Consider the following 16,429-nt stretch of genomic DNA (forward strand, 5'->3'; position numbering starts at 1 on the left):
TGGCAGCGGCCACGTGGCAGCGAGTGACACGTCAACGCTGCCCCAGCCTGTCCCTGCTGGCCCTGGCCCAAGGGACAGCCCTGGCCAACGGCCTTGGCACCCCCCAGCACCCCCCAGCCCCCTCACAGCCCCCCCAGCACCCCACAGCCCCCCCCGTGGTTCATCCCCGGAGGCGTCTGGCATTGCAGTTTATTGTAGGAAACCATGAAAATACAGCAAATGTAACAGAACCCAGGAGAAACTACAGCAGCTCGGACAGATCCCGGTCCCCCTGGCCGGGCTGGGACCCCCCAACCCCACGGCTCCAGCCCCAGGGCTGAGTGGTGTAACGGGCTGAGCGTGTCCCCGGGGACACCAGGGACCCACAGCCCCGATGGCCACATGGAAAACGAGTCATTTTAGAAAAACAAACCCTCTTCAGGCCTCATTGCAGCCCAGCCGCCCCCCGCCCGCTCTCCCCAGCCCCGCTGCCTCCCCCACCCCGGCCAGCACCGTCTCTCCCCCCCCACTGTCACCCCATTGTCACCTGCTGCCCCCCCACCCCGTGTCCTGCTCGCACCCCCCTCCCTGCTCCACGTCTAGGGCTGACCCCTCTCTGCCCACAGCCCTGCGCTGAGCCGGGGAAAGGGACAGATGGGGACAGGAGGGGACGGCAGTGCTGTCCCTGTCCCCCCCATGCCACAAAACACCCATCTGTGCACTCCCAGCCCAGCCGCCCCCACTGTGCTCCTCCCCCGCTCCCTCCTGCGCAACCGTGGGGGCCGGGGAGCGGGCACGGCTCAGTCCAGCTTGGAGAAGCCCCCGATGGTGACTTTCCGCTCCTGCTTGTTGGCCACCAGCTCCTGGAGGTGCAGGGCACCCCCCCCGATGAAGCAGAAAGCCGGGCAGACGGGCCCCGAGCAGTCCACACCGCACTCCCAGAGCTCGCGGAAGGAAACGGCGTCGTAGAAGCTCACCTTGCCCTGCTCGTAGTCCAGGCAGACGCCGATGCGTGGGGGCAAGGGCACGGTGCAGCCGTTGGGGTCGCGCGAGGTGAGCGCCGAGCCGTGCGACAGCAAGATCTTGCCCATGCCGATGGTGAGGAAGGCGTAGGGCGGCGGAGCCTCCACCGTCGTGTCCTCCGCCCCGCTGTCGTGGCCGCTGTCGGGGTCGTACCTGCGGCGGGGGGACGGGTGAATCATAGAATGTGAGGGGTTGGAGGGCCCTGGAAAGCTCACCCAGTGCAATCCCCCCGGAGCAGGAACACCCAGATGAGGTTACACAGGAAGGTGTCCAGGCGGGTTGGAATGTCTGCACAGAAGGAGACTCCACAACCCCCTGGGCAGCCTGGGCCAGGCTCTGCCACCCTCACCCCAACAAGTTGCTTCTCATCTTCCAGCGGAACCTCCTGTGTTGCAGTTTGCACCCATTGCCCCTTGTCCCGTCCCTGGTTGTCACCAGAAGAGACTGGCTCCATCCTCCTGACACTGCCCCTTTCCATCTTGATCCCCAGCAATGAGTCCCCCCTCAGGCTCCTCTTGTCCAGCTCCAGAGCCCCATCTCCCTCAGCCTTTCCTCACACGGGAGATGCTCCACTCCCTCCAGCATCTTGGTGGCTGCGCTGGACTCTCTCCAGCAGTTCCCTGTCCTGCTGGAGCTGAGGGGCCACAGCTGGACACCATATTTCAGATGTGGCCTCCCCAGGGCAGAGAGAGCCCCTCTCCCGGCGCAGACACAACCCCCTGCACCCACCACGCCCCACAGCTCACCTGGGGCTCACCACGTCCTGCGGCACCTGGAACCACTCCTGCAGTTTGCTCTCCAGCCCCACGCCCACCTTCACCAGGTAGGAACTGGGATCCACGCAGCAAGCCCAGTAGCTCTTGCCCTGCGTGACGGCCACGTCGCCGATGACCAGGTCGATGGAGAGGTGGCAGCTGGTCATCAAGCGCTCGGCGGCGAAGAGCATGGGGATGCCGGGGACGCTGCGCACGGCGCGCTGGTCCTTGCTGATGGCCAAGCGGTCCCGGTTGAAGCCCCAGCGGTTGTCAAGGAAGAAGTTGAGCACTGCGAGGAGGAGGAGAAGAACGCGCGTGAAAATCGGGTGCGCGGCGCGGGCGCTCCGAGCCCACGGCACCCCCTCACCTGGCGCGGGTGGCGTGTGCAGGTAGATATCCTCGCTGTACTCCCCAAAACCCGCCTTGTTGCAGCCCTTCACCCGCAGCACGTAGACGCTGTCGGTGTCCAGGTATTCCACGAGGGCGCTGGTGCCGCGAACCTCCTCGCGCCGCTGCCACAGCTTCAGCCCCTTGGCCTTGGCGTCCGTCTTGCGGTACTCCACCGTGTAGTGCCAGGCGGGCGGCGAGTGCTGCGGCAGCCGCCAGCACAGGAAGATCTGGTCGTAGGCGTAGGTGCGCTGGGTGTCGATAACCGGAGCCTCGGGCGCTGCGGGGAGAGGGGACCGGCCGGGCATCAGGCAGCATCCCCCCCGCCGGCGGGCGGGGAGAGGCGGCCAGGGGGAAAAGGGCATTCCGGACGGACGCACGGACGCACAACCAGCAGGAGTCTAAGGGGGATCTGACTGCGGAGACCGTGTGGAGGCACCGGAGGAGGAGCGAGAGTCGGGGAGACAGAGGAACTCGCTGCTGTGGGGCTCCGGGGACCAGACGGGCTGAGTGCAAGTCGGGGAGGGGAGAGAGAGAAAGAGAGAAAGAGAGGATGGAGGCAGCAGGAGAGGAGGAGGAGGAGGGAGGAGGAGGAGATGGGGATGGGGATGGCAGTGGGAAGGTGCCAGGATGGGGAGGGAAGGGGGACGGAGAGAGGAGGGGGTGGTGGGTGGAAGTGGGGCGAGGAGGGAATGGGGTGAGGAGCCAGGTGGAAATGGGGTGAGAAAGAGGATGGAAATGGGATGAGAAGTGGGACAGAAATGGGGTGAAGACAAGGCTGAAAATGGGATGAGGAGGGGGAGAGAAATGGGGTGAAGATGAGGACAGAAATAGGGTGAGGAGGGGGATGAAGAAGTGGGACAGAAATGAGGTGAAGAAGAGGATGGAAATGGGGCGAGGAGGGGGACAGAGATGGGGCAAGGAGGGGGATGGAAATGGGGCAAGGATAGGGTGGAAATGGGGTGCGGAAGGAGGTAGAAATGGGGCGAGGATTGGGGTGGAAGTGGGGCAAGGATGGGGTGGCAATGGGGTGAAGATGGGGGTAGAAATGGGGTGAGGATGGGGGTGGAAATGGGGCAAGGAGGAGGGGGGTGGAAATGGGGCGAGGATGAGGCGGCAATGGGGTGAGGATGGGGGTGGCAATGGGGCGAGGATGGGGGTGGCAATGGGGCGAGGATGGGGGTGGCAATGGGGCGAGGATGGGGCAGCAATGGGGCGAGGATGGGGGTGGCAATGGGGCGAGGATGGGGTGGCAATGGGGTGAGTCGGGGGTGGCAATGGGGCAAGGATGGGGTGGTAATGGGGCGAGGATGGGGTGGCAATGGGGCGAGGATGGGGGTGGCAATGGGGCGAGGATGGGGCGGCAATGGGGCGAGGATGGGGGTGGCAATGGGGCGAGGATGGGGTGGCAATGGGGTGAGTCGGGGGTGGCAATGGGGCGAGGATGGGGCGGCAATGGGGCGAGGATGGGGGTGGCAATGGGGCGAGGATGGGGTGGCAATGGGGCGAGGATGGGGTGGCAATGGGGTGAGTCGGGGGCGGCAATGGGGCGAGGATGGGGGTGGCAATGGGGCGAGGATGGGGTGGCAATGGGGCGAGGATGGGGTGGCAATGGGGCGAGGATGGGGTGGCAATGGGGCGAGGAGGGGCAGGAGCAGCAGCGGATGGAGGACGCAGAGCACCGGCGGGCAGGCCGGGCCGGAGGATGGCGGGGATGGGACAGAGAGAGCGGGGCTGGCTCTGGGGCAGGGATGTGACTTGCCTCAAGTTACTCCGGTGACGCCTCAGCAGCGGCCGCAGCCTATAAACAAAGAGAGGTAGAAGCAGGTCTGAAAAGCGTCCCCAGCGGGTCCGGCAGGGCCACGCGGCTCCTGCCTGCGGCGGGGCAGCCTCGGCTCCGTACTCACCCTCCGGCAGCTCCTCCTGCCCTTACCTGCCGCCCTGCCTGTCCTGGCGTGGGGACAGGGGTCATTTTGGGGGCTGCTGGGGCGGGGGCCGTCCCTGACGGGGATGGGGGGACCGGCAGATCCGCGAGAGCCCGCGGCCGAGCTCCGAGACGGGCAGGGGGGCTGCAGCTCCGCGCGGGGCGCAGCCGGTGCCCCGGCCGCGCTGCCGTTACCTCGGATGAAGGCCAGGTCGGTGAGCAGCTTCAGCTCCCGGCTGACGTCCAGCTGGAAGTGGCTGAAGGAGGCGGTGGCCGCGGGACGGAAACTCTGCAGCGAGTCGGTGGCCCTGAGGATCCTGCGGCAACGAGCGAGAGGGGACATCAGGGCCATACATGTGAGCACTGGAGGGCCCAGTTCGCGGCGTCACCCCAGGACCCTGTTCGTGGTGTCAGCATAGGACTCTGCTCATGGTGTCACCATAGCACCCTGTTCACGGCGTCACCCCAGGACCCTGTTCATGGTGTCACCATAGGACCCTGTTCGCGGCATCACCCCAGGACCCTGTTCATGGTGTCACCATAGGACCCTGTTCGCGGCATCACCCCAGGACCTTGTTTGCGGCGTCACCCCAGGACCCTGTTCATGGTGTCACCCCAGGACCCTGTTCATGGTGTCACCATAGCACCCTGTTCGCGGCGTCACCCCAGGACCCTGTTTGCGGTGTCACCCCAGGACCCTGTTTGCGGTGTCACTTTAGGACCCTGTTCATGGTGTCACCCCAGGACCCTGTTCATGGTGTCACTTTAGGACCCTGTTCATGGTGTCACCCCAGGACCCTGTTCATGGTGTCACTTTAGGACCCTGTTCATGGTGTCACATTAGGACCCTGTCCGTGCTGTCACCCCAGGACCCTGTTCATGGCGTCACCATAGGACCCTGTTCACGGCGTCACCCCAGGACCCTGTTCATGGTGTCACCCCAGGACCCTGTTTGTGGCGTCACCCCAGGACCCTGTTCATGGTGTCACCATAGGACCCTGTTTGCGGCGTCACCCCAGGACCCTGTTCATGGTGTCACCATAGGACCCTGTTTGCAGCGTCACCCCAGGACCCTGTTCACGGCGTCACCCCAGGACCCTGTTCATGGTGTCACCCCAGGACCCTGTTTGCAGCGTCACCCCAGGACCCTGTTCATGGTGTCACCCCCAGGACCCTGTTTGCGGCGTCACCCCAGGACCCTGTTCATGGTGTCACCCCAGGACCCTGTTCATGGTGTCACCCCCAGGACCCTGTTTGCGGCGTCACCCCAGGACCCTGTTCATGGTGTCACTTTAGGACCCTGTTCATGGTGTCACCCCCGGACCCTGTTCATGGTGTCACCATAGGACCCTGTTCACAGCATCACCCCAGGACCCTGTTCATGGTGTCACTTTAGGACCCTGTTCATGGTGTCACCCCAGGACCCTGTTCATGGTGTCACTTTAGGACCCTGTTCATGGTGTCACCCCAGGACCTTGTTCATGGTGTCACCATAGCACCCTGTTCACAGCATCACCCCAGGACCTTGTTCATGGTGTCACCATAGCACCCTGTTCGTGGCGTCACCCCAGGACCCTGTTCATGGTGTCACCATAGGACCCTGTTCATGGTGTCACCCCCGGACCCTGTTCATGGTGTCACCCAGGACCCTGTTTGCGGTGTCACCCCAGGACCCTGTTCATGGTGTCACCATAGGACCCTGTTCGCAGTGTCACCCCAGGACCCTGTTCATGGTGTCACCATAGGACCCTGTTTGCGGCGTCACCCCAGGACCCTGTTCATGGTGTCACTTTAGGACCCTGTTCACAGCATCACCCCAGGACCCTGTTCATGGTGTCACCATAGGACCCTGTTCATGGTGTCACCCCCGGACCCTGTTCATGGTGTCACCCCAGGACCCTGTTCATGGTGTCACTTTAGGACCCTGTTCGTGGCGTCACCCCAGGACCCTGTTCATGGTGTCACCCAGGACCCTGTTTGCGGTGTCACCCCAGGACCCTGTTCATGGTGTCACCATAGGACCCTGTTCATGGTGTCGCCATAGGACCCTGTTCACGGTGTCATCACAGCCCGGTACCTGTTGTGCAGCTGCTTGGCGGCCTGGACGAAGCAGGGGTGGTCGGTCTCCTTCAGCACCTCCTGCGCGTAGCCCACCATGCCCGAGTTCTCCAGCATGGCCTGGTGCTCCTGGATCTGGCCGTGCAGGCTGGCCAGCCGCTGCTGCTGGCACTCCTCGATGGCCTGCAGCAGGGCGGCCCGCTTCTCCTCCAGCATGGCGCCCAGCGCCCCGATCAGCTGCGACACCTCCTCCTTGGCCTGCGAGCCGTTCGCCTGCCGTGGGGAGCAGAGAACAGAACCACAGACCCTCAGGATCGTCAAGTCCAACCATAACCCAACTCACGCACTAACCCATGTTTCTAAGAACCTCATCTAAAGCCTTTTCAACCTCCCCAGGGATGGTGACTGCAGCACTGCCCTGGGCAGCCTGTTCCAACGCCCCACAGCCCTTTGGGGAGAAATCACCCCAAATTAACAACCTCAGCCTCCCCCGGCGCAACTTGAGGCCATTTCCCCTTCTCCTATCACTTAGGAGAAGAGATCAACCCCCTCCATGCTCCAAGCTCCTTTCAGGCAGTTGCAGAGAGCGACAAGGTCTCCGCTCAGCCCCCTTTTCTCCAGGCTGAACCCCCCATGTCCCCCAACTGCTCCCATCACACTTGTGCTCCCTGGGACGGAGAGGGGACCCTGCCTGGCGGTGCCACCCCCTGCCTAGGGACAGCTCGGCGACAGAGCTGACACCTCCCGCCCCTCACCTCCGTGTGCTTCACCGTCTCCTCCAGCTCGGCAATCTGGGTCTGCACCGTGTCCTGGCTGCTCAGGATGTAGGCGATGCTCTTCGACAGCTTCTCCTGCGCAGAACGAGGTGAGGTGAGGCACCGGCAACCCCATCTGTCCCCAATTCCATCCCTACGCGCCCCCCCCACCGCGGTCCTTACCCTGAGGGCCTGGTAGGCGCTGAGCACCGGGGTGATCTTGTGGCTGGTGTGAGTGCGGCGCACGCGGCAGAGCTGGCACACCAGCCGCTGGCAGGTCTTGCAGTAGTGAGTCACCTCCTCCTTGTGCTCCGGGCACATCAGCCCCTGCGCGGGCACAGGGGGAGCTCAGCGGGGCGTCCCCAACCTTCAGCACCCCCAAAACCACGCAGAGGGTGGGGAGGAGGATGCCGTACCTTAGGGCGGAAGGTGAGGGTGGGGGGCGTGGGCTCGTGCTGGGCTTTTTGGGTGCCCCAGGGGTGGTAGAGCTTGAAGCACTCGTTGCAGAAGCTGGACTTGCACTCGGTGCAGCCCTTGGTGGCCTCCAGCTGCGGGGGCTTGCAGAACTGGCACATGATGGCGGCGCTGATGTTGATGGTCTGGCGGTAACGTTCCACCACCCGCTCCAGCGTCAGGTTGCGGAAAAGGCTGCCCAGGCCCCGCTCCCCCAGGTCCACGTCCCGCTGGCACGCCGGGCAGGGGAAGCTGACGGTCTGGGGGTGCACGGTGCCCCGTTTGCGCCCCGGGTAGGTGCCAAAACCTGCGGGAGGGAGGGAGGGAGGCAGGGAGGGCGTCACCCCAAAACACCCCAAAGCCACCCCGGCTCCCCTTCTCCTCTGGCCATCCCACCTGACTTAAGGAGGCGGTCGAGGCGGTCGGGTTTGGGGACGACGCGGCGGCCCAGGCGGGGGCTGCGGGTGGCGGGGGGTGGCGGCGGGCGAGGAGGGCTCGGAGGTGGGGTCGCAGCAGAGGTAGCCGTGCTGCAGCAGCACCTCGCTGGCGCAGACGTGGCAGACGTTGTGGGCGCACGGCAGGGCCAGCGGCTGCTTGTACATCTCCTTGCACACCGGGCACACCAGCTCCCGCTCCATGTTCTTCATGCTGGTCTGGGGAGAGAGGGGGAAGCGTCAGTCACGGCCGAGGGGACTGGGGAGAAATGGGGCTGCGGGTAGAACCAAGGTCAGGACCAAGAGCAGGCCTAGGAGCAGGATTAGACCTAAGAGCAGTACAACGGCTAGGATCAGGCCTAGGAGCAGGATCAGGCCTAGGACCAGCAGAAGGACCAGGATCAGGCCTAGGACCAGCAGCAGGGCCAGGATCAGGCCTAAGACCAGGATCAGGCCTAGGACCAACAGAAGGGCCAGGATCAGACCTAGGACCAGGATCAGCACCAGGATGGGGACCAGGGCTGTGACCATGATGGGGATCGGAGCTGGGGCCAGCACCAGTGCCAGGATCGGGACCAGCACTGGGACCAGAGCCAGGAGCAGCACTAAGTCCATGATCAGGCCTGGGAGCTGCACCAGGACCAGGATGAGGCCTGAAACCAAGACCAGAGCCTGGACCAGGACTGGGACCAGGATGAAGACCAGCACTGGGACCAGAGCCAGGACCAGCACCAAGCCCATGATCAGCCCTGGGACCAGCACCAGGGACAGGATCAGGACCAGCGCTGGGCTCAGCATCAGAACAGGGATCAGAACCGGGATCAGCACCAGGTCCAGGATTGGGACCAGCACCGGGACCAGAGCCAGGACCACCACTGAGATGGGCACCAGGATCGGGCCCCCCACCCCCGGTTGTGCCGGCAGCTCCCGGTGCTCCCGGGCGGTCCATCCGGGCGGTGACACGGGTGCGGGGGGGGGGGGCCGGCACCGGCCATTCCCGGGCATCGCTGCCCGGTCGCTCGGAGGCCACGGGTTCGAGGCCTCGCTGCGGCCTTCCCAGCCCTCAAGGACACCCCCGCCATCCCGCCCGCCCCCGAGCCCCGCCGCGTTGCCATGGCGACCCCGGTCCACCGGGAGCCCGGTCCGGCCCGGCCGCCCCACGGTGCCCCCCCCCCCGCTCCCCGGCCGCCGCCGCTCACGCTGATGCGGACGAGCGCGTCCATGATGGAGGTGAAGGTCTGCAGGTCCTCGCCTTCGGCCATGGCTCCGCGCCCGCTCCCGGCGCCGGTCCCCGCGGCGGCGGCAGCAGCAGCGGCGGCCGCGGACGCCCCGGTCTGTTGCAGGGAGCGGCGGAGCCGGGGGGAGGGCGGGGGGCGGCGGCGCGCATGCTCGGCGGGACCCGCCCCGGTGGCAGCGGCAGCGGGGGGGGGGCGACGGGGAGCCGTCGCGGCGGGGGGGCGGCAGCACCGAGAGGCTCCCGCCGTGGCCCCCGTCACCCCCCGCCGGGCCCGCGCGGAAGGCAGAGCGGCTCGGGGAGCGGCGCCCGGGGGGAATTGGACCCCGGGCGGGCTGAACGAGGCGTCGGGAGAGGAACCGGGGGTGCTGGGGGGGCCGGTCCCGGGGTTGCGGTGGGTCCCGCGTCCCCGCTCTGCGCCTCTCCCCGCCGCCAGGGGGCGCGCGCGAGCCGCCGGGAGCCCTGCAGCGCCGCGTCCCGGCCGCCAGGGGGCGCGGGAGCCCCGCCGGAGCGCGCGGTGCCCGCGGGGAGGGGCGGGGCCACCCGTGCATGCGCAGTGCATCCACACCGCCCCGCCGGTCTTGCTGCCGTGGCCTTCCCGGCGCCGTGGCAGTGCGCATGCGCAGAGCGGCGGCACCGGGAACGGGCCTGGGCCGGGGGCGACGCCGCGGGGAACTATGGGTAACGGGACGGGACCGGGGGGGCCCGAGGGGCTACGTGGGGTCCCGGGGCCTGGAGGGTGGGCCCGGGGACTGGTCGAGGCTTGGGGGGCTGCGGGGAGGGGGGAAGAGGCCTGGAGAGGTGCAGCGAGAGCCCGGGGCCTGGTCGAGGCCAGAGGGGGTTGCGGGGGGTCCCGGGGCCTGGTCGAGGCTTGGGGGGGCTGTGGGGGGTCCCGGGACAAGGCCGAGGCCCTGGGGGCTGAGGCCTGGGAGACTGCCGGGGTTCCAGGGCCTGGGGGGCTGCGGGGGGTCCCGGGGCCTGGTCGAGGCTTGGGGGGCTGTGGGGAGGGGGACGAGGCCTGGAGGGCTGCGGGGGTCCCGAGGCCTGGGGACTGATCCTCGGGCCTGGTCGAGGCCTGGGGGGCTGTGGGGGGAACCCAGAGCTGTTTGAGGCCAGGGGAGCTGCAGGGAGAACTTGGGGACCGGTCGGGTTTTGGGGGGCTGCGGGGGGTCCCAGGGCTTGGGGACTGAGCCTCGGGCCTGGTCGAGGCCTGGGGGGCTGCAGGGGAACCCAGAGCTGTTTGAGGCCAGGGGAGCTGCAGGGAGAACTTGGGGACCAGTCGAGGTTTGGGGGCCTGCAGGGGGTCCCAGGGCTTGGGGGGCTGCGGGGGTTCCCGGGGCCTGAGCCTCGGGCCTGGTCGAGGCCTGGGGGGCTGCAGGGGAACCCAGAGCTGTTTGATGCCAGGGGAGCTGCAGGGAGAACTTGGGGACCGGTTGGGTTTTGGGGGCTGTGGGGGGTCCCAGGGCCTGGGGGGCTGCAGGGGAGCCCAGAGCTGTTTGAGGCCAGGGGAGCTGCAGGGAGAACTTGGGGACCGGTCGGGTTTTGGGGGACTGCGGGGGGTCCCAGGGCCTGGTGGAGGCCTGGGGTCTGTGGGGAGGGGGATGAGGCCTGGAGGGCTGCGGGGGTCCCAGGGCCTGGGGGGCTGCAGGGGAACCCAGAGCTGTTTGAGGCCAGGGGAGCTGCAGGGAGAACTTGGGGACCGGTCGGGTTTTGGGGGCTGTGAGGGGTCCCAGGGCCTGGGGGGCAGCGGGGGGAACCCAGAGCTGTTTGATGCCAGGGGAGCTGCAGGGAGAACTTGGGGACCGGTCGGGTTTTGGGGGCTGTGAGGGGTCCCAGGGCCTGGGGGGCAGCTTTGCCCTCCCCCCTCGGCCCCGCTGAGGTGGCCCCGCGGCCCAGCCGTAGGCACGGGCACGTCCCTGGCTCTGTCGTCGCTGCTGTCGCTGCTGCTGTTCGCCGGGATGCAGATGTACAGCCGGCAGCTGGGCTCCACCGAGTGGCTCACCATCCAGGGCGGGCTGCTGGGCTCCGCGCTCTTCGTCTGCTCCCTCACCGTATCCTTCCCGGGGACCCGTTCTGCCCCGTTGGAGCGGAGCTGCTGAATTCATGTAGGCTGCGGTTAAATTACAACACAATCGATGCTTTCACCTGCAAAACGAGGGGATGTTCCTCGAGTTTATATCCTCCTGCATGACGAGAAGGAGGCAAGAGATGAAGTAAAACATTGTTTAGAAGCAGAGTGCTCAACTTATATTTAACTAATAATTAATATGTAATAATTATGTGAATATAAGCAAGGCAACAGCATCCAGTGTTTGTGGAGGATGATCTCCCCAGCGCTGATAAAATAAAGAATGCCGCTTAACAGCATAATAGACTCTGCTGTTAAGATGATTTCTCTGTTTCACCTTAACCCACCGGCCAGGCCTTCAACAACCTGGAGAACCTTGTTTTTGGCAAAGGCTTCCAAGCCAAGATATTCCCCGAGAGTAAGTGCAGCGGGGCGGGTTTGTCCTGCTCCCCTGAGGTGACACGTTGGGCCAGCACGGCTGCATCTTCTCTCTCTGTCCTGTGTTCTTCCCCGCAGTCCTCACCTGCCTCTTGCTGGCTCTGTTTGCCTCCGGCCTCATTCACCGCGTTTGCGTGACCACCTGGTAAGACCAAAACCAGCCCCGGAGCAGCCGGTGTGACCCTGGCGGCTCGTTCTCGCCGTTGGGAGGGAAACGCGGCACCGGGCGGCGCTGGTGTGGGTCACCACGGCACGACGGGAGCCAAGGGGAAGGTGTCGCTTCGTTTCTTTCGCGTTCTGCCTTCCAGCAGCTCAGCACCCGCTTCTTTTCTTCCCCCGCAGCCTCATCTTCTCCATGGTCAGCCTCTACTACATCAACAAGATCTCCTCCACGCTCTACCAGTCCGCGGCGCCCGTCGCCGCTCCCGCCAAAGCCGTCGGCAAAGGCAGGAAGAGGAATTGATGCCTCGGCGCCCCTTTCCCGGGGCAGCCCCCTCCCCTCCCCTCCCCGCCGGGCCGGCTGGGCCACTCGGCCGCCCAATAAACCGGTTGTTTTGTAGCTTTGTGGCGGGTTTGGTTCCACCGCCGGCTCTCAGCGCGGCTGAGAATGATCCCGCTCGCTTGTCGGGGCCGCGGGGGCTTCGCCGGTGTGTGGCGGGGGGGGGGGTCAGCTACCAAGCCACCCACCAGGAAAACGTACCGGCAGTGTCATGTCTGCCTGGATGTGCAAGAGAAGAAGAGCCCAGCGGAGCCGGGTGGGTTGGAACGGGCTCCGGTGCCGCGGGAGCTTGGCCCGGGTGGTCGGGGTCCCGGTGATTTCCGGCTGTCCCGGGGGAGCTGCGGAGGGTCCAGCTCCATCCCCAGCTGCCACCAGGCCCCTGTGCTGGTAAGGCCAAAGCTGCCGGTGTTTGGCAGGGGAGCAAAGACCCCTCCGTGCGTTCCCTGAGGCAGGTGGGGGGTCACCGGGCACCGGGAGGGGAGCACCGGGGCTGCACCGTGGGAAGAGCCCAGGGCCTGGCAGCCGTGGGAGGGCTGGCAGGGGCTGCTCCCACGCCGCTCCCCCGCCGTGACCGGACGCGGAGGAAACCAGATGCTTCCTGCGGCCGCCAAAGCGCGGCGCTCCCTGGCGGCACCGGCGCCGACCCCGGGGGCTCCGCCCGCCGCGCCAGCAGGGGGCGCCTCGCCATGTAGTGCTCGCACTACATCTCCCAGCAGCCCCCGCGCTGCGGCGCTGCCGTGACGTCACAGCGCGACAGAGGCGGGAGAACGGGCGCTGGGCCTCGGACCGAGCCAGGTGGGGGCGGGGAACGGTACCGGCAACCGGGGGCCGGCCCGGTTCTTCGGAGGGGGCTGGGGCCGGGTTTCGGCGCCGATTGGCGAAGTCTGAAGGGGTTCGGGGCCGGGTTGCGATCCGGAGGCCCCGCTTTGGGGGGTGGGGGGACACCAGGCCCGGCCCGGTCGTGGCGGGAGGGGTCGCTCCGGTTCTCCCGGGCCGCTCCGGTCCTCACGGCCCGTCTCTCCGCAGGCCGCCATGACCAAGCTGGGCCAGTGGCTGTGTGGACTCGCCCTGCTGGGCTCCGCCTGGGCCGCGCTGGCGCTGGCACCGCCGGGGCTGCGCTTACCGGGCCCGTACCGGGAGGCCCTGCTGCCCCTGCCCGTCTACCTGCTGGTGGCCTTCGGCTGCTACTCCCTGGCCACCGTGGGCTACCGCTTGGCCACCTTCAACGACTGCGAAGAGGCGGCCGCCGAGCTGCGGGAGCACATCGAGGCGGCGCGGGCGGATTTGCGCCGGCGGGGGCTGCGCTTGTGACCCCAATAAAACCGGGGACGGTGGTGGCTTGTGGCAAGAACAGCGTGGCCAGCAGGACCGCGACAGTGACCATCCCCCTATACCGGGGTAAACCTCAGATGCTTGGGGGTGGTTTTGGGTCCCTCATGGCAAGAAAGCACTTGGGGTGCTGGAGCGAGTTCAGGGAAGGGAACGGAGCTGGTGAGGGGCTGGAGCACAATGTGATGGAGACTGAGGGACCTGGGGAAACGGCCACAAGTTACACCAGGGGAGGGTGAGGGTGGAAATTTGGGGTGATTTCTCCCCAAAGGGCTGTGGGTGTTGAACAGGCTGCCCAGGGCAGTGCTGGAGTCGCCATCCTGGAGGGGTTGAACACACAGATGAGGTTCTCAGGACATGTTCAGCACCAGCGGTGGGTTATGGTTGGACTCCATGATCGTGAGGGTCTTGTCCCACCAAAACTGTGATTCTGTGATCATGGAAGGGTTTGGGTTGGGAGGGACCTTCAAAGAGCATCTCGTCATGGGCAGGGACATCTCCAACAGACCAGGGACATCTCCAACCAGACCAGGGACATCCAACCAGACCAGGGACATCTCCAACCAGACCAGGGACATCTCCAACCAGACCAGGGACATCTCCAACCAGACCAGGGACATCTCCAACCAGACCAGGGACATCTCCAACCAGACCAGGGACATCTCCAACCAGACCAGCCCAGCCCAGCCTCTCCCTCTCCGAGCTCCTCACAGCTCCTCTCTCGCAACAGGGATGCAAAGTGGCGACAACAGGCTGGGGCTTCGCCCCGCAGCCCCGCGGCGCTCGGTAACACCACGATCCCGCCCGCCCTTCAGATGTGGTTGGAACCGTCAGGTGGGAGCCGGAGAAAACTCATCCCGGCCCCGCCGGCCGGGTTTGCAGGGGAAGGAGGAGGAGGAGGGAGTTGGGTGTGGAGCAAACAGCGCAAACCTTTTCAAGTGCCGAGCACCCGGAGCCTGTGGGCTCCCCCCGGCTCGCCGGGGCGGCTCAGCCCACGCCGGGGGGGCTGCTCGGTGCGGCGGCCGTGGCTCCTCTGCCTCCGCGTTTGGGCCGGGGCTCCTTTTGTGGTGAAAATGCCACCGCCACGGGCAGCGCGGTTGTGGGGGCGTCTGTCTGTGTGTCTGTCCAGGGGTGTCCGGGGGGTCTGGGAGCTGCTGGCGGGGCTGCGCGGCTGGCGGTGACGCACGCCAGGACCTGCCTTCCTGGCAGCCGCCCCGGCTGCTTCGCATACCAGCCCAAGGACTTTCTTGTTTTTTAATTATTGGCTGCGCATCCTCCTGCAGAAAGAGAAAAAAAAAAGGAGCAGTTGGTAGCGTGAGGGAGGACTCGGGCTAATTAACAGGAGCGACTAATTAGCTGTTTCCTGAGCAACACTGGCAGTGCCGAGCAGGGTGGGCAGCTCCGGTGCTGGTTGGGGGGAGGCAGCACCCCAGGTTGGGCCAAGAGGCGCCTTGTTGGGGCAGGAACTGCAGGGCAGGGATCAGCGGCCACCTGTGGGCTACTCACAGCCCTCCCTGGGCTACTCAGAGCCCTCTGTGGCTACTCAAAGCCCTCTGTGGGTACTTGCAGCCCTCCCTGGGCTACTCAGAGCCCTCTGTGGCTACTCAAAGCCCTCTGCGGGTACTCGCAGCCCTCCCTGGGCTACTCAGAACCCTCGGTGGGTACTTGCAGCCCCCCCGGGCTACTCACAGCCCTCTGTGGCTACTCAGAGCCCTCCCTGTGCTATCCATGGCCATCCAGGAGCTACTCACAGCCCTTTGTGGGCTACTCGCAGCCCTCCGCAGGCTACCTATGGCCTCGCAGGGGCTACTCACATCTCTGTGTGGGCTACTCACAGTCCACTGTGGGCTACTCATCACCATCCAGGGGCTACTCACAGCGCTCTGTGGACTACTCTCAGCTCTCTGTGGGCTACTTATGGCCACGCAGGGGCTACTCACAGCTCTGTGTGGGCTACTCACAGTCCACTGTAGGCTACTTGTCACCATCCAGGGGCTACTCACAGCCCTTTGTGGGCTTCTCACAGCACTCTGTGGGCTACTCTCAGCTCTCCATGGGCTACTCATGGCCACGCAGGGGCTACTCAGGCACATGGCAGCCGGACCCCCAGGAAAGCTGCCCCGTCCCAAGGCCCTTCCCCCCAACAACAATGGGGTTGTTGCAACTCGGGGAGCGAGTTTGGCCCCGGGGCGAGTCCCTGGGCTAGAAACACCTGCGAGTACGGCGGGCACAGGCGAGAGGAGCCGCGGTTCGGCGTCAACAAGCCGGAGCACGCCGGGGCGAGCGCGGCAGCCGCGGCTCGGCCGTGTCCCATGCTCTGCCCAGCCGCTCGCTTGCTCCGTATTGACTTTTCCCAGGCCACGTCGCAGGTGTAAACGAGCCAAAGTCCTCGTCACCGCTTCCTTAACCCGCCGTACGTCAGCCGCGGTGGAGGACGCGCCCCGGTAGAGCTGCGGGGACAGGGGGCGTCTCTTGATCCAGGGCGGTGACATTTCGCCAGGCTCCGGTGTTTGTTACTCACCGAAACGCACTCCCGTCCCTCTGCTTCCCTGACAGCTTCGTTCCAGCCGTTAATTTGTTAATTGACTTGGGGGGTCGATGCCGATGGCCGCCCGGTTTGTGCACGCTCGATCGTCATGGTTTTAGTGAGGGTTCCTAATTGATTACGGGTTCATCAGCTGGTAGCGAGAATGGACTTTTCTGTCCCTGGTGTCCCTGGGGGGTCAGAGCGGCGTCCCTGTGCGGTGCTGCTGTCCTCGGTGTCCCCGGGGGGGTCAGAGCGGCGTCCCTGTGCGGTGCTGCTGTCCTCGGTGTCCCCGGGGGGGGTCAGAGCAGCGTCCCTGTGCGGTGCTGCCGGCCCTGGTGTCCCCGGGGTGGTCAGAGCGGTGTCCCTGTGCGGTGCTGCCATCCCCGGTGTCCCCGGGGGGGTCAGAGCGGCGTCCCTGTGCGGTGCTGCCGGCCCTGGTGTCCCCGGAGGGGTCAGAGCGGTGTCCCTGTGCGGTGCTGCCGGCCCTGGTGTCCCCGGGGGGGTCAGAGCGGCGTCCCTGTGCGGTGCTGCTGTCCTCGGTGTCCCCGGGGGGGTCAGAGCGGCGT

General features: G+C 66.1%; 3 protein-coding genes across 3 annotated transcripts; 2 read left to right on the top strand and 1 right to left on the bottom strand.

Annotated features, from left to right (window-relative positions):
* Nucleotides 1–175: 175 nt before the first annotated feature.
* TRIM46 (tripartite motif containing 46) lies at nt 176–9,564 on the bottom strand. The gene is given in 11 exon segments (XM_065042957.1): nt 176–1,155; nt 1,749–2,046; nt 2,125–2,424; nt 4,264–4,385; nt 6,146–6,399; nt 6,882–6,977; nt 7,065–7,208; nt 7,298–7,641; nt 7,731–7,806; nt 7,808–7,987; nt 8,968–9,564. Coding segments are annotated over 11 exon segments (2,787 nt in total). The 3' UTR covers nt 176–779.
* A 1,396-nt stretch (nt 9,565–10,960) lies between these two features.
* Nucleotides 10,961–11,971, top strand: KRTCAP2 (keratinocyte associated protein 2). The gene is made up of 4 exons (XM_013371273.3): nt 10,961–11,053; nt 11,425–11,488; nt 11,587–11,653; nt 11,851–11,971. Exons 1-4 carry the CDS (start codon nt 10,961–10,963, stop codon nt 11,969–11,971), a joined length of 345 nt encoding a protein of 114 aa, XP_013226727.2.
* A 1,068-nt stretch (nt 11,972–13,039) lies between these two features.
* On the top strand, nt 13,040–13,358 carry DPM3 (dolichyl-phosphate mannosyltransferase subunit 3, regulatory). The gene has a single exon (XM_065043189.1). It carries the CDS (start codon nt 13,040–13,042, stop codon nt 13,316–13,318), a length of 279 nt encoding a protein of 92 aa, XP_064899261.1. The 3' UTR covers nt 13,319–13,358.
* The last annotated feature ends 3,071 nt before the right edge of the window (nt 13,359–16,429 follow it).

This window comes from Columba livia, chromosome 28 (assembly GCF_036013475.1).
Source record: "Columba livia isolate bColLiv1 breed racing homer chromosome 28, bColLiv1.pat.W.v2, whole genome shotgun sequence".
In the NCBI taxonomy this organism is placed as follows: Eukaryota; Metazoa; Chordata; class Aves; order Columbiformes; family Columbidae; genus Columba; species Columba livia.

What these genes read in the sequence shown, in the direction of transcription:
- DPM3 (XM_065043189.1), top strand. Translation starts at nt 13,040, where the DNA reads ATGACCAAGCTGGGCCAGTGGCTGTGTGGACTCGCCCTGCTGGGCTCC.
- KRTCAP2 (XM_013371273.3), top strand. Translation starts at nt 10,961, where the DNA reads ATGCAGATGTACAGCCGGCAGCTGGGCTCCACCGAGTGGCTCACCATC. An exon ending in AGCCAAGATATTCCCCGAGA is followed by an intron (nt 11,489 to 11,586) that starts GTAAGTGCAGCG and finishes TCTTCCCCGCAG; the next exon opens with TCCTCACCTGCCTCTTGCTG. An exon ending in CGCGTTTGCGTGACCACCTG is followed by an intron (nt 11,654 to 11,850) that starts GTAAGACCAAAA and finishes CTTCCCCCGCAG; the next exon opens with CCTCATCTTCTCCATGGTCA.